General features: G+C 45.1%; 1 protein-coding gene across 4 annotated transcripts in view; it reads left to right on the top strand.

Moving 5' to 3' along the window:
• The window catches only part of SEZ6L (seizure related 6 homolog like), a 200,709-nt gene that overhangs the window by 172,072 nt on the left and 11,172 nt on the right, over positions 1 to 17,465 (top strand). For all 4 annotated transcript variants that reach the window (XM_060311160.1, XM_060311161.1, XM_060311159.1 and 1 more), the window contains one exon: positions 16,064 to 16,258. In XM_060311160.1, the coding sequence (XP_060167143.1) occupies positions 16,064 to 16,258 (195 nt within the window). The remainder of the gene's footprint in view (positions 1 to 16,063; positions 16,259 to 17,465) is intronic.

Raw genomic sequence — 17,465 nt, 5'->3', positions numbered from 1 at the left:
CAGGGTTGCCACAAACCTTCAATTTGTAAAAAAAAAACCACACACAGTATCTGTGAAGCGCAGTAAAGCAATGTGCAATAGAACAAGGTGTGCCTGTACTTACTGAGCACTTATTGTATGCCAGGCACCGTTCTGAGCAGTCACATGCATTAATTCACATTCACATAATTAATTAATAACAGAGATGTTTGTTGCTTCTGATAAAGAGCAGAGCATGGTCAAATTCAAACTCTGGGGAGACCTTCCTCTCTTTCTATTCATGAGGCAGCCAAGGCCAGGGTCCCCTGTGGTAGTCCATGAATTCAGCTTTCTCAGCCCACAAAATGGATTTATCACACAGACCCAAATAAATGAAAAATTTAAGTGTACATCATCTACTTCATAGATTTTCCTTAATTGACATCTGATTCCTTTATTAGAGGAAGATTTATGTTTCTGGGTTCCCATTTTCTCTTCTCAAAAAGGGGGAAGGCGTGGTAAGAACACAACATGAAATGGACCCTTTTAGCAAATCTTTAAGTGTATAATAGAGTATCATTAACTCAAAGGCATGGTGTTGTACAGCAGATCTTTAGAAGTTACTGACCTTGCATAATGGGAACTTTATGCCTGTTGGTAAGCAATTTCCCCATTTCCCCTTCCTCCAGCCCCAGGCAGCCACCATTTCACTCTCTGGTTCTATGAATTTGACCTTTTTTTAAAAGATTTTTTTATTGAAGCATAGTTGATTTCCAATGTTGAGTTAATTACTGCTCTACAGCAAAGTGATTCAGTTATACGTATATATACAGTCTTTTTTTTTTATACTCTTTTCCATTATGGTTTTTCATAGGCTATTGAACATGGTTCTCTGTGCCAACCAGTAGGACCTTGCTGCTTATCCACTCCATATATAAAAGCCTACATATGCTGACCCCAGCCTCCCACCCCATCCCTCCCCCAGCCCCCTTGACAACCACCAGTCTGTTCTCTATGTCCATGAGTCTGTTTCTGTTTCCCAGAGAGGTTCATTTGTGTCATATTTTAGATTCCATGTATACATGATATCATATGGTATTTGTCTTTCTCTTTCTGACTTACTTCACTTTGCATTATAATGTCTAGTTGCATCTATGTTGGCCCAAATGGCATTATTTTATTCTGTTTTATGGCTGAGTAGTATTCCGTTGTATATATGCACCACATCTTCTTTATCCATTTATCTGTCGATGGACATTTAGGTTGTTTCCATGTCTTGGTTGTTGTGAATAGTGCTGCTATGAACATAAGGGCGCATATATCTTTTTGTATTATAGTTTTGTCCAGATATATGCCCAGGAGTGGCATTGCTGGATCATATAGTAAGAATTTGACTATTTTTTAAAATAAATTTCCATTTTTAAAAAAATATTTATTTATTTATTTAGGCTGCGCTGGTTCTTAGTTGTGGCACACAGGATCTTTGTTGCAGCATGTGGGCTCTTAGTTGTTTCATGTGGGCTCTTAGTTGCGGCATACAGACTTCTTAGTTGTGGCACACGAACTCTTAGTTGTGGCATGCAGACTCTTAGTTGCGGCCTGCGGACTTCTTAATTGTGGCATGTAGATTCTTAGTTGAGGCATGCGGACTCTTAGTTGCGGGATGCATGTGGGATCTAGTTCCCTGACCAGGGATTGAACCCAGGCCCCTGCATTGGGAGCGTGGAGTCTTACCCACTAGACCACCAGGGAAGTCCCTGAATTTGACTATTTTAGATGCATCCTATGAGTAGAACCAGACAGTATCTGTCCTTTTGTGACTGGCTTATTTCACTCAGCATAATGTCCTCATCCATGTTGTCACGTATGGCAGAATTTCCTTCTTTTTCAAAGCTGAACGATATTCCATTGTAAGTATATACCACGTTTACTGTATCCATTCATCCATCAGTGATGTTTGTTTTCACATCTTGGCTAGTGGAAGTAGTGCTGCAATGAACACAGCGGTGCTAAGATCTCTTTAAGATCCTGATTTCACTTATTTTGGGTAAATACCCAGAAGAGGGATTGCTGGATCATAATGCTTGTTCTATCTTTAATTGTTTGAGGAACCTTCACACAGTTTTCCATAGCGGCTGCACCATTTTGCATTCCCACCAAGGGTTCCCTCTTCTTCATGCCCTCACTAACTCTTGCAGTCTTTTGTTTCTTTGATAATAGCCATCCTACCATGTGTGAGGTGATATCTTATCGTAGTTTTGATTAGCATTTCCCCGATGACCATAACGTTGAGCATCTTTCGTGTACATGTTGGCCATTTGTATATCTTCTTTGGAGAAATGTCTATTCATGTTCTTTGCCCTTTATTTTTTTTTTTGCTGTACGCGGGCCTCTCACTGTTGTGGCCTCTCCCGTTGTGGAGCACAGGCTCCGGACGTGCAGGCTCAGCAGCCATGGCTCACGGGCCCAGCCGCTCCACGGCATGTGGGATCTTCCCAGACCGGGGAACAAACCCGCGTCCCCCGCATCGGCAGGCGGACTCTCAACCACTGCACCACCAGGGAAGCCCCCTTTGCCCATTTTTTAATTGGGTTATTTGTTTGTCGGCTATTGAGTTGTAGGAGTTCCTTACGTATTTTGGAAATTAACCCCTTATCAGATACATGGTTTGCAAATATGTTCTCTCATTCAGTACACTGAAGATTTTTCTGATTGTTTTCTTTGAAATTGGACCCTTACCTGACACCATACACAAAAATCAACTCAAAATGGTTAAAGACTTAAATGTAAGACCTGAAACTGTAAAAATTCTAGAAGAAAACATAGGGGAAAAGCTCCCTGACATTGGTCTTCACAATGATTTCATGGATATGACACCAAAGGCACAGGCAACAAAAGCAAATATAGACAAGTGGGAATTCATCACAATAAAAAGCTCCGCACAGGGCTTCCCTGGTGGCGCAGTGGTTGAGAGTCCGCCTGCCGATGCAGGGGACACGGGTTCGTGCCCCGGTCCGGGAAGATCCCACGTGCCGCAGGGCAGCCGGGCCCGTGAGCCATGGCCGCTGAGCCTGTGCGTTCGGAGCCTGTGCTCCGCAACGGGAGAGGCCACAATAGTGAGAGGCCCACGTACCTCACACACACACACAAAAAAGCTCTGCACAGAAAAGGAGAGACTTTATTATTCTGTTTGCACAAGTAACAGGGAACCTTGGACCACACAACCCTGTGTTCCCATCTGCCTTATTCCTAGAATTTCAGAGCTGAAGGGAATCTGGGAGATAAAATGCAATTGAGGATAACCTTGAGATAAAACACAGCTGCCCTCATTTTACAGATAATAAAAATAGTTGTTATCTATCGACTGTGTAAGACATTTTGCTAAGCATGTTATATGTATTTGTGAACATATATGTATATATGTGTACAGTATGTGTGTATATACACGCACGTATACATTAAGGAAACTAAAGCTCAGAAGAAAATACAGATAACAGTAGTTATCATGTATAAAATACATTGCTAACTAAATTATATATATATGTATTTTTGTGAATGTATATATGTGCACACACACATATATAAATGCGTGTGTGGAGGGGGGTTTGTAAAGGAAATTGATTCTCAAAGGGAAGTATGACTAAGGTCACAAAACTTCTTTGTGGGCAGAGCTAGGATTCAGATTTAGGGCTCTGATCTCCAAGGCCAGCATCCCTTCCACCAGCCTGGCACCGCCATCATTTCACCATGGGTGGCAGGGCACAAACTCATACAGGGCTGTCCCAGTGGAATTGTAGTCTATGGTCCTAACCCCTTAGCCACCACCACATCCCTTCCCAGTCCCCAGACCTATGGGCTAAGTTCTGACACTGACTGGTTGGTTCCTGTTTGGGGCTTAATTGTGTCCCCCCAAAAAACAATGTTGAAGTCCTAACCCCCAGTGCCTGTAACCATGAGGTTTGGGGAAATAGGGTCTTTGCAGATATAATCAAGTTAAGATGAGGTCATACCAGATTACGGTGGGCGTTAATCCAGTGACTGGTGTCCTTACAAGAAGAGGGAAATTTGGCCTCACATGGAGACACAGACATAGGGAGAGCATTGTGTGATGACAGAGGCAGTGACGGGAGTGTTGTACCTGCAAGTCAAGGATGCCAAGAATTGCCAGAGACCACCAGAAGCTAGGGAGAGGCAGGGAAGCATCCTCCTTCCGGAGGTTTCAGAGGGAGCAGGGCCCTGCTGCCTCCTTGAATTCAGGCTTCTAGCCTCCAGAGCTATGAGACAAGGAATGACTGTTGTCCTGCGACCCCTGTTTGTGGCACTTTGTTACAGCAGCCCAGGAAGCAAATACAACTCCCATTTCCCCTTTAAAATACTGAAAGGTGGAAATATTTTTTAAAAGAAAGAAAAGGCACCTCACTAATGAGGCACAGCCTCCAAAGACCCTCTGGGCTGCAGCACCTGCTGGGTTTCCGAGAAGCAGCCCCAGTCCCTCCGGGGCCACCGCCTTTCCCCAAGATCTGCAGAGCTCTGGTGAGAAGGTGTCCCTGACACCCATGCTAATGAGTTCACGAGTCAAGCTGGGTGTCAGGAGACACGCCATCCTCCTCCCACATGCCAGGAGAACCCAGCATGGGGTTCCAGCATTGATCCAGGCAGATGAGGCCGACGGGAGATGACACACGAGGCAGGAGAACAGTCAGATTCTAGCAGCGAGGTGCCCAGACTGAGGGGGTGGTTGTATCTGGGTTCCGAGAGTATTTTTTGTTTGTTTGTTTGTTTTTGTTTTTTTTTTGTGGTACGCGGGCCTCTCACTGTTGTGGCCTCTCCCGTTGCGGAGCACAGGCTCCGGACACGCAGGCTCAGCGGCCATGGCTCACGGGCCCAGCTGCTCCGCGGCATGTGGGATCCTCCCGGACCGGGGCACGAACCCGTGTCCCCTGCGTCGGCAGGCGGACTCTCAACTGCGCCAGCAGGGAAGCCCCTGAGAGCATTTTTAACAAGGTTATTGGACATAAAACAGCTTTATTTATTTATTTTTTTAAATTTATTTAGTTGGTTAGTTTTGGCTGCGTTGGGTCTTTGTTGCTGCATGCAGGCTTTCTCTAGTTGTGGCGAGCAGGGGCTACTCTTCGTTGCGGTGCGTGGGCTTCTCATTGCAGTGGCTTCTCTTGTTGCGGAGCACGGGCTCTAGCCAAGTGGGCTTCAGTAGTTGTGACACGCGGTCTCAGTAGTTGTGGCTAGTGGGCTCTAGAGCACAGGCTCAGTAGTTGTGGCACATGGCTTAGTTGCTCCGTGGCATGTGGGATCTTCCCGGACCAGGGCTCGAACCCATGTCCCCTGCATTGGCAGGCAGATTCTTAACCACGGTGCCACCAGGGAAGTCCAATAAAACAGCTTTAAAATGTTTCTTCTGCTGAACCAAGGAAACAGCACTGATTTGATGACCACCTTGGCTGTGCCCAGCCCTTCCCCAACATTCACACATTTAACCCTCACAAAACTGCATGAATGGTTTGCGTGTCCACTTAAGAGCAGGCAGAGAAGGCCCAGAGAGGGTTAGAAGCTTTCCTGAGGTCACACAGCAGGGAAGGGGAAAACCCAGCTAAAGCCTGCCTAACCCCCAAAGTGTCTTCTTCCTACCTCGGACTCTGCAGCCCTGGTTCCCGGGTGAAGCTCTGGGGCTCTACTGTTGACCAAGACTTTCCACCAACAAGCAAATCGTATAAGCTCTGGACATCTGCAGCCTCTGTTCACAGTCACTTGCCAGCGCCATCGTTCAGTCCAGCTGGGACTCAAAGCCATGTCTTTACACTCCTGGTCCGTTTACCCCAGGCCACTTCAAGAACAGACAGGTCAGGCGTAGGTAGAGGGAAGAGTCTGAAATTTGCTGTCAGACCCACCTCCAGCTCTGCTGTGTGACCTTGGACCAGTAGCTTGCCCTCTCTGGACCTAGGGCCCCCATCTATGAAAACGGATTACTACTTCCTACCACGCAGGTTTGTTGGATGTAATTCGGTCATTTAACAAGTCCTCTTATCTGCAGGTGCGTGCTAGGACAGAGGTTCCCAAACTTTCTCAACTCACAGTATCTTTGGAGTGTCAGGATTGTTTCGTAGATTTCCTAGGCCAGAATACCTAACAATTCTATTTATTAAGCAGTTGGGTCCAAACCACTTAATAAGCAGCTGTATCCTGACAACGTAGGAGCTGCTTGAAAAAGTAATGCACATAAATTGAGAGAAAAGATTGTAAAATTTTTATTTCGTTCTTAAGTAATACTTATTTACAATTACAATTTACAGTAATAATCCAACTACTGCTGCGGGAGTGTGTATGCCTCCTGGGCTCTGCCACACTTCTCAAACTCTTAGCATCAGACTGGACTCTGCCACCTGCATCTCCTGTTCCACACTGATTTTGTCACAGTTCTTGCTTTTTAGCACAGCAACCACAGAAAACCTAGCTTTGCAAAGATGGGGCATCATCAAAAAGAATGCAGCTCCATTGTGAAGCAGTTATACTCCAATAAAGATGGTAAAAAAAAGTAAATAAACTACAATCTATATGCAACCAAAAAAAAAAAAGAATGTAGCTCAATCTGATGTTAAAACTGAACTTTCTCAAGCTAGGAGTTCACATGAGGCTGGAAGATGTCACTGTGTCTCCTCAACATTTTTTAAAAATCTCACAACACCCCTGTGAGTTCATGGTGGCACCCGGGGGCATCATGGTATATAGTTTGGGAACAATGGTGTTAGGTCCTGAAAATATGGCAAAAATGCAGCAATGTGTAAACAGACACAGTCTGCATTGTCAGGGATCCTGGGGTATATTGAAGATGGGGGAGGAGAAACAAGTCTATGAAAGAAATAACAATGGATCCACAGTATCACCTCCTCCAGAAGGGCCTCCCTGACTGCCTAGGCTAGGTCATGTTTCTCTCATCTGCACTCCCATGGCTCCTATAGCTACACAGCACTTGCTGCAGCTTATCGAAATGATCTGTTTATATGTTCAGAGACTCAAACACATACCTTGCTTGCTAGGAATATATCCAATTGGTTCTTGTATCCCTTGGGCCCAGCAGGCTCAAAACATGACAGTATTTGTTACTATTACTGTCATCGTCCTTGTTAGCAGTACTAATGCAGGCTTTATTGAGTTTCGTGGCTTTGTTGCAGCTTCCTTCTTTGGTGGCGGCATGATAGATGGCTGCTGGGGGTCCCATCCAGAAGACATAAACCACAGCATGAAAAGTAATGAGACTCTGACAAAGACAGCGAGGGTTTTATGGGTGGCTCTCCAGAGAGGCATGTACGGATTCCCCAGGAGGCCCTGGCCCTTCACAGCCCTGCCCCCAGAACACCACAAGTACAAGATGTGGAGATTTCCTGACCTGGATAGAACCCACATGGCCAGACGGTGGCCACAGTAAATGTTTCCATTGATGAGTCATCCCCAGCAGCCTCACCTCGGCCAGCATGCCAGGCTCTAGCTGGGTGCCCTTCTTCATTTAAAAATTCCTGTCTCTGAGGAAGCAATAGCTCAGAGCAATTCACGATAGCCCAGGGAATTTGGGCAGGAGAAGGGCCCTTCATTATAGCAGAACCGTTAATTGCACAGGACTTCAAATCTAGCAGGTCAGGTTTGCATCTCAGCCCTGCCACTTGCCAGCTGCGTGACTTTGAACAAGCCAAAGCCGGTGTCCTCATCAGAAAGAATGATCATGCCAACCATCAATATAGACGCTCATAACAGTGTGTCTGGTATATAATAAGTGCTCAGTTAACATTGGTTGCTAATTACCACTCAGTTTCACTGCTCCACTACTGTAGAGTATATTACAAATCATTCACAGCAATAACCAAGAAACCTGATTTTGAGCGTTTCACACAGATGTGCTCTAAAAATGTACATTTTTTCCTATACTTAAAGAGAGGGGGGAAATGGGAGGAAGATAAAAATGAGGGTAGGTTTGTGATTATGTCTATAAGAGCATCAGTCCAAGTCACTTGAATTCCTGGGAGAGAACAGGTTGAAATCACACGGATTGCCGTCAGAATTGTTTAAACCTTAGACACGTGATTCTCAACCAGGGGTGAATCTGCTCCCCAGGGGACAATTGTCAAAAGCAATTTCTAGAGACATCTTTGGTTGTCACAACAGGAGAAGAGGAGTGCTACTGGCATCTAGTGGGCAGAGGCCAGGGATGCTGCCCAACATCCTACAGGGCACAGGACAGCCCCACCACAAAGAATTACCCAGCCCCAAATGCCAACAGCATCTAAGTTGAGAAAACAATCTTATTTCGAAGTGTGGGTACCTCCTCGGTGTAGGAATGTCATTGACCAGCCACCAGCCACATCTCAGCTTAAGAGTGGGGTCTTGGTCCAGTCCGTATATGTAGCAGGCAGGAAAAAGTGAAGTCCAGAGACATTAATTGATTCACCCAAGGTAACACAGTGGATCCCGGCCTCCAGTTTCAAATTCAAGTCACTTCCTCATCACTTTCCTGCCATCTTCTGGGAGCTGAAGATAAATACAGATGCCTTCAAAGACAGCTGGTTTCTGCCAGAAGTGGAATTCCATGTGGAATTCTTTTCAGACTCTTACTGATGGTTGGGTCAAAATTGAATTGGATTGACTTTGGAGGCAAAGACTCAAATCATGACTCAGCCACTTCCTTCTTGTGGGACCTTTCGCAAGAGACCTTCCCCTGAGCCTCAGTTTCATCATCTGTAAAATGGCTGTATGGTGTGGTGATTAACAGTGGACTTGGACCACTTGGATTTGAATCCTATCTCTCCCGCTAACTAGCTCGACAGGTTACCCAGCGAGACACCCAACAGTTCTGTGCTTCATTTGCACCGATATGAAATGGGGAGAGTCATAACAATGTCTGCGCCTTGGGGTTGTTGTAATAATTAACTGAGTTTATAGGTACAAAGCTCCAAGTAGTGCCTGGCTCATAGGATGCTCTCAGTAAACTGGCTATTCTGGTCAGTACTGTTACCATCTTTAAAGATTTAGGGGAGGATTAGAAATAATATCTGCAAATCATCTGGTACAGAATGGGTATTTGAATATTTTGGAAATCAGTGGATTAAATTATTAATTTCTTAACCATGTCAAGACACCTGAGCTGCAGTTCTGAGCCCTAAACCCTTCAGCCCTAAAGTTCTGGCTGGACTTTAAGAGTCTATTTCTGTTTTGTAAATCAGTTCATTTGTACCATTTTTTTAGATTCCACATATAAGTGATATCATATGGTATTTTTCTTTCTCTGTCTGACTGACTTCACTTTGTATGGTCATTTCTAGGTCCATCCATGTTGCTGCAAATAGCATTATCTCATTCTTTTTTATGGCTGAGTAATATTCCATGGTGTGTGTGTGTGTGTGTGTGTGTGTGTGTGTGTGTATTCCACATGTTTATCCATTCATATGTTGATAGACATTTAGGTTGCTTCCATGTCTTGGCTATTGTAAATGGTTCTGCATGTATCTTTTTGAATTAGAATTTTCTCTGGGTATGTATGCTCAGGGAGTGGGATTGCTGGATCATATGGTAACTCTATTCTTAGTTTTTTAAGGAACCTCCGTACTGTTTTCCATAGTGGCTGCACTAATTTACATTCCCACCAACAGTGTAGGAGGGTTCCCTTTTCTCCACACTCTCCAGCATTTGTTATTTGTAGACTTATTTTTTTATTATTATTATTTTTTGCGGTACTCGGACCTCTCACTGCCGTGGCCTCCCCCGCTGCGGAGCACAGGCTCCGGACGCACAGGCTCAGCGGCCATGGCTCATGGGCCCAGCCACTCCGCGGCATGTGGGATCTTCCCGGACTGGGGCACGAACCCGTGTCCCCTGCATTGGCAGGTGGACTCTCAACCACTGCGCCACCAGGGAAGCCCATTTGTCGACTTTTTGATGATGGCCATTCTGACCGCTGTGAGGTGGTACCCCATTATAGTTTTGATTTGCGTTTCTCTAATAATTAGCGACGTGGAGCATCTTTTCATGTGCCTCTTGGCAAGCAGTATGTCTTCTTTGCTGGCTGGACTTCAGAATCACCTGGGGAGCTTTAACAAGAATATTTGGGGGGACTGATTAAAATTCCTTAGGGGGCAGAGCCGGCTCACTGAATAACCTAGGGTGATTCTACTATGAAACCAGGTGAGAACAGCTGAGGACACCTCCCCTTCATCTTCCGACCTGCTGTCAGTCTCTTCCTTTACCTCCAGATCTAAGAATTTGTCCTTTGTCACTTTCTATCTCCGCAGGGCCAGGACAGTGCCTGGTACAGGAAATATTGTGGAATACATGAACATTAAGTTACATGAAGGCAGGGGCCATGTCTGTCTTGCTCATTGCTGTATGTTCAGGGCCTGGCACATAGAAGGTGCTCAAGAAATATTTGTTATACTCATTAATCTGTTCATTTATGAAAGAAAATTCCAGGGGAAGTTTGTAGGGAAATCCTTCTGCATTGCCACTACCACCTGCTGGCCACTCTGCTACACTGCAGGTAATACACTTTTTTTTTTTTTTTGTCTTAAGGATTTATCTTCTCTTGAGGATCACTTACTAGGAAGCTGGACTCCCAGGAGGATGGAAAGCCAGGGAATCAGATCAGCACTTACCTGGGGTCTGAGTCTTCACTCTCTCCCAGTAGAGCACTGGATTTCCAGGTTTCCTCTGAAAACCTTCCCTGACCTTCCCACCTCTGACTGACTCAGTGAGGTTTCTGCTCTGTGTTTCTCCCATCACAGCTGCTACCAAGCACTGGGTTGTAATTACCTGATAACTGTTCCTCTCCCCCACTAGACTGAGTCCTGGGAAAATCGGAACCATGCTTCTTTAGTTCCCTACTCTATACCAGCTCCTAGCACAAGCCTGGAACATAGGGACAGAGCAAATGTCTGCTGGACTGAAATTTTTTTTTTTTAAACCCAAAGAGTGAATTCTAGACTCTGGAAGTTCATAAACTGTAAAGTGTAGTGCATGGGGCTGCATTTCCCAAGGAGTATTATATACTCCATTGGTGATACCCATGTGGCTTTAGGCAGTGCCCAGATTAACTTTTCAAGGTTAAGAAAATCTTTAAAAACAAAACTGACATTTGAAACCTGTGATTATAAGAATGTTATTATTTGGGGTGAGGCTAAATTATGTAGCACTGTTTAAATGGAAAAATAAGTTAATAGAAATTTTTAAAAAGATTAATAAAGTTGGATTGAAAGTATGACCAAAATTGTAAAACCCAGAAAAATAACCAGCGTTTACTGAGTGCTGCTATATGTTGCTCACCCTCACGTGCATGAGCTCACTTCATCATCCTAGCAACCCTACGAGCTATCCCATTTCACAGATGAGGAAGTTGAGGCTCACAGAGGACAAATATCTTACCCACAGGTGCATAACTAGGATCTGAATCCCGGGCCATTAGGCACTTGAGCCCAAGAACTTCTATTCTGTAATCTTCTTTCAGTTGAATTGATGTAAGGTCTTTTAAGAAACATTTATTGGGCACCTACTGTGTGCCAGACTGCTGAAGATACAGCAGTGAGTAAAAGCCAACTCCAGCTCCACAGAGCCCAACCAGGTTGAAGAGCAAACTTTCAGAGGAATCATTAGGACTTGGGTGCAGGGTTTGGGTCGTGATGTTATTGCCTGTGTGTATTATAAAAGTAAGGCGTGCCCAACCTGTTTTTAAAACGATACATCAGTATGCTATATAGGACTATAAAATGTCAAAGGAAAATTTTCCCTTCCTACAGCTCATACCCCTGGCACACTCCACAAGGTTAATGATACCTTACCAGTCCTTCTAGGTGTCTTCCGTGGACGCATAATACAATGCTGTCTTTAAGGGTTCCCGTGATTGATTGAAGGAAGACATTGTGGTTTGACCGGGGGCCCAGACATGGTAACATTGGCTGTTCTCAACTGCCCGTGGGTGAACTTCAACCATAGAGATGACCTTGGTTTAGTGGAGGGATTAGCTTTGGTCAGGCGTTGGCTGAACCACCTGGTGCCTCATTTCTGGGAGTGTGAACTGAAGGGAATGCTAGTCCATATCTCTGCCTCTCTCTCTCAGCTGCTCTAACAGCCCCGCCCCCGCTGACTTGGGGGTCTCCTCCAGGTGCCCCTTACTCTTTTGAGCTTCTCTCTCTGATAGCAGCTGCCATCTCTTTTTGTTTAATTGTCCATTTGCATTTGTTTGCTTAAAGCACTGAGACCACAGTCGCTGGAGGGCAGGAATGGCGTCTGATTCGCCTTCTGGCCCCACTGCTGGGTGCGTTGTCTGGCATGCAGTAAACACTTGCTAAATGTTTTCTGAATAAAAGCTCGAGCGCCTGCCAAGGTGCATCTGCATTGTTGTAGCCACCTAGCGACCCAGCAAGTCCCTTTCTACAGGCTGGCTTCCTGGATTGCAGGTATGGGAGGAAAACAGTTCTTCACCCCTGACGAAGGCTGTTATTGAATTACAAAGAAAAAAACCTTTCAACCTCAAGAGGTTGGAACCCTAGGAACCTTCGGAACCTTCTAAGCCAGGTCCCTGTCGACCCACCCATTCAAAGAGATCAAAGCCCCAATTCCTCATTAGTGGTGATTACTGTCTCTAAGGCATAGTCATTCATTCATTTGTTCCTTGGAAAGGTGATACATTAAAATGCCTTCCTGAATGTCAGGCAGGTACCATGTGTAGAACAGTAGGGAGTGGTAAGGATTGTGGCTAACTGGGGAACATACTTCTTATCTAAGGGGGACAGCTTCTACTCAACACCATGTGAGTTGAGTGCTTGGGCTCCAGGTCACAATCATTGCCATGTAGTTATGTGAGCCCAGTATTATCTTATCTTCCAATGTTTCAGAAGAAGCCAGAAATTCAGATTATTACATGAAATACCCTGATTTGCACAAGCTAAGCAGAGCCCATGTGTAGGTCAAATTCACAGAGAAATAGGGTCTAGTTGGGACTTCTGTTATACTATGTGCCATCCACAATTTCCATGGGGCGAGGGGTTATATCTGTTTTATTCACTTCTGTGTCCTCAGTGCTACTTATGTGTTGGCACATAATAGGTGTTCAATAAACATTCATTGACCCAATGAATGAATGAATGCTTCCTGTGATGCAGGCAAGGTGCTAGGCACTGGAATTCCTGGCATGAACCTAAGATGAGTTTCCAGCCTGGGAGTGAGTGGGCAAGGTGAGAATCAAACAGTGCCATAAAAGATTCTGAGGCTGTGTTGGAGGTCTGTGAAGGTTATAGAACAGGGTTCCAAGAACAGGGCAATTCATGCTGCTGGGGACAGATCTGGCTCCTTGGGGGAATTCTTGAGATCTGCCTTGTAAAATAAGGTGCTTGAAACAACCCATATTTATTATCTTACAGTTTCTATGGGTCTGGAATCTGGGAACAGCTTAACTGGGTCCTTTGGTTCAGGATCTCTCATAAGAGAGACCTGAGTCTCATCTGAGGCTGGAGATCTCATCTGAAGGCTCAATCAGGGGAAGGATCCACTTCCAAGCTTTGGAGCTCCTACTCCAAAGACAGTGGAGAGTCTGCTAGCAAGACAGAACTACAGTCTTATATAACATCCTCATGGAAGTGACAGCCCTTTGTCTTTGCTGTATTGATACTTTATTGGTTGGAAGTGAGTCACAGGTCCTGCTACAAAGAGCTGCAAAGAGTGTTAATACCAGCAGGTGAAGATTATTAAGGGCTGTTTTAGCCTTTCCACTGCACTCTCCTTTATTTTTTTTTAATTGGAGTACAGTTGCTTTATAACGTTGTGCCAGTTTCTGCTGTACAATGAAGCGAATCAGCTACATGTATACGCATATCCCCTCCCGCTTGGACCTCCCTCCCACCCCCCTCCCCATCCCTCCCCTCTAGGTCATCACTGAGCACCAAGCTGAGCTCCCTGTGCTATACAGCAGGTTCCCACTAGCTAGCTATTTTACACATGGTAGTGTATTTATGTCACTCTCCTTTAGATAGGAAGGGGAAGGGCATCTCAGAGGGAACAGCGTAGGCAAAGCACAAAAGGGTGAAACAGAGTAACCCATCTGGCAAAATGTGACTAGTTTGATGTAAACTAAGGAACCATTTGAGAGGGAGGCAGGAAGCAGATGGACAAAGCCCTAATAGCCCAATCTGGAGACCCTGCCTCTTCTCCAAGTGCAGTGGAATCACCAGGTGTGAAATAATAAAAGACCCACCTGCTCCACGTTCTAAACCGAGGGCCTGCAGAGTCAGGATGATGGCAAGCTGGGGGATTACACTAGTAAATTGTAAAAATCACTCAGATATTATAGGAATCCTTCAGGTAAAAGAGGCAGCATGTCATCTCTTCCGAGTTTCACTAATCAACTGAGTATTGGAAGCTGTGGACAGAAGCTTGTTTCTCTGAGACGTGTATGGCAGGTGCAGCTGTGATATGTAAAGACTTGGGTCTTTGTACAGCAAAGCAAGATCCAGAAGGAGCAAAATGTTTTAGGATTTGGCATAGAAAACCCCTTGTTCTCTGTTTGTGGGAATGTAAAATGGTGCTGCCACTGTAGAAGACGGGATGGTGGTTCCTCAGAAACTTACATGTAGGATTACTGTATAGTCCAGAAATCCCACTTCTGGGTATCTACCCACAGAATTGAAGGCAGGGTCTCAAAGAGGTATTTGCACACCCATGTTCATAGCAGCTTTATTCACTATAGCCGAAAGGGGAAGCCATTCAAGTGTCCATTGACAGATGGATGAATAAACAAAATGTTTGTCCAGCCATACAATGGAATATGATTCAGCCTTAAAAAGGAAGGAAATTCAAACACAAGCTACAACATGGATGACCCTTGAGGATATTATGCTCAGTGTAATAAGCCAGTCGCAAAAAGACAAATACTGGATGATTCCACTTATATGTGGTCCCTAGAGTAGTCAAAGTCATAGAGACAGAAAGTGGAATGGTGGTTGCCAAGGGTTGGTTGGGAGGGGAGATGGGAAGTTAGTGTTTAATGGGGACAGAGTTTCCATTTGGGAAGATAAAGAGTTCTGGAGGCTGATTGTACAACAATGGAACTGTACAGAATGAAACTACTGAACTGTATACTTAAAATGGTTAAGATGGTAAATTTTATATTATGTAGAATTTTACCCAATTTAAATTTTTTAATAGTAAGACTTTTTAATGTTTCAGGATGTGTAGTCTTGTGTGCACAGCAGTTTTTGCTGGCTTTCCAGCCCATCCAGGTGCTGAAAAGGAACTAGATCACACGCTGGCCCTGGAATGGGTCAAACTGTCAGGTTCAACTCTCCAATAAGTCTTAAGCTAGCAGGTGTCATTTATGATGCTCCTACTGTATATGTTAGGGTCATTTGTGTTCCTACTGTATACCAGGCCCTGAGCTTCCAGCATGCCTGAACAGGCTCATCTCCAGTGAGGGAGACTGGTAGTAAATAATTAAATACAATACAGTGTATGCAATGCTGTGGTGGAGGAAGAGCCGGAGAGATTAGTGACTCAATTAGGGGTAGGGGGCATCAGGGAAGGCTTCCTGAAGGAGGAGATATGAGGACTGAGTATTGAAAAACAAGACTTATCCCGGCTGTGTGGACAGGTGAGGTATAAGGTGAGAAGCAGGAGGAATATTTCATAATTTAGCGACACCACCGTCCATTATTTACTGAGTACTTACATTTCAAGGGCGTGCTAAAGCATTTGCACGTTATCTTGTTTAATCTTCCAAGTCCCTGTGAGATAGGTACTGCTATTATTGCCATTTTACTGATGAGGAAACTGAAGCTCAGAGAGGTTGTGGCCCTTGCTGGAGGTCACACAGCTAATAAGTAGCAGAACCCAGATTTTTAACCCAGATTCCACAGCTCAGTATATCCTACTGTGCCCATGTGTAACCCATGCCCAGAGGTGGGAGAGGGAAAGGGGAGTTTGAGGAGTGGGCAACAGTTCAGTTCAAGGTGGGGATGCAGAGAAATGATGCTGGAGAGACTGGCCTCAGATCACACAGGCTCTGAGTAGGAGTCCCCAGAGATTTACATCGTCTCATCAGAGCTCCTTTTGGCTTGCATTTCAGCGGAGGAGTCCCTGGCATGTGACAACCCAGGGTTACCTGAAAATGGGTACCAAATCCTGTACAAACGACTCTACCTGCCAGGAGAGTCCCTCACCTTCATGTGCTATGAGGGCTTCGAGCTCATGGGCGAAGTGACCATTCGATGCATCCTGGGACAGCCATCCCACTGGAATGGGCCACTGCCCGTCTGTAAAGGTAAAGAAACCACCGCCTCCCCACACCCGGAGTCCCGGGGAATGAGGGACCCAGAGATGTAAAGACTGACTTGCAGCGATTCTAAATTTGCTCTAAAAAGCCAGGCTACTGTGTTTCACTAAATTTAAGACACCACCGTTATTGTCTGCACTGCTGAGGAAGGACATGGCTTCCAATTAAACTATGACACGGTGCCTTCTCCTTTCTTAGCATTTTTGTTTTTACTTACTAAAAGAGCTTAGGTTTTTATCATAAAGGAGAGGCAGCCTGCTTTTGACTCCTGCTTGGACAGCGTGGCTGAAACGTTTCCCGCCTCCTGCACCCCCTTCTCACAACCACTTGGTTCCCAAGGGTGATGGGTGTTCCCCTGTCGCCTCTGGGCGTTCTCCCAAGATGCTCACACCTATCCTCCAGGTACTGATGGTCCTGGGCTGATGATTGCACAAGCACAGGCATCTTGAGCGCCACCTGGTGGCAGCGATTGTAATACCCCAGTGATTGTAAGACACCCCCCATCTCAGAGATGGTGAAAAGGGGGGGGAAGTGTATTTTAGAATCAGTGAACCACTCATCGTTGAAATTAAGTTAGGGCACACCTAGTGAGATTTGGATCCATTTATCCGTTTCTTTGAGGTGTGAAATTCATAATCATATCCTAAGTATGTTCAGCGCTTTAGGCAAGTGGATTTAACTTTTTATGGTGTTGGTACCCTTTTGAGAATCAGGCAGAAAGCTCTGAATTCTCTCCCCCGGGGGAACTGAAACATGCAGTTTTACATTTCTACTTGGGAACCCGTAACTTCAGCGGATCCCCAAATGCTCGTTCATGAAGTCCAGCATTAAGGCTTAAAAATACTTTCCCGGCCAGAATTTCTACTCCTGGGTATAGGCACAAAGTAATTGAAAACAGGTATTCAAACCAACACTTGTACAAATGATCGTAGCAGCATTATTCACAAAAGATGGAAACAACCCAAATGTCCATCAGCTGGTGAATGGATAAGCAGAATGTGGCATGTTCATATAAGGGAATATTGTTCAGCCGTAAAAAGGAATGCTATAACATGGATGGACCTTGAAAAGGTGATGCTCGGTGAAAAGAAGCCAGACACAAAAGGTCACGTATTGTATGATTCAATTCGAATGAAATGTCCAGAGTAGGTAAATCCGTAGGGATGGAACTCAGATTAGAGCTCCCCAGGGGCTG

The sequence above is a fragment of the Globicephala melas genome, chromosome 13 (genome assembly GCF_963455315.2).
Source record: "Globicephala melas chromosome 13, mGloMel1.2, whole genome shotgun sequence".
NCBI lineage: Eukaryota > Metazoa > Chordata > Mammalia > Artiodactyla > Delphinidae > Globicephala > Globicephala melas.
This window is presented reverse-complemented; position numbering and strand designations above follow the sequence as displayed.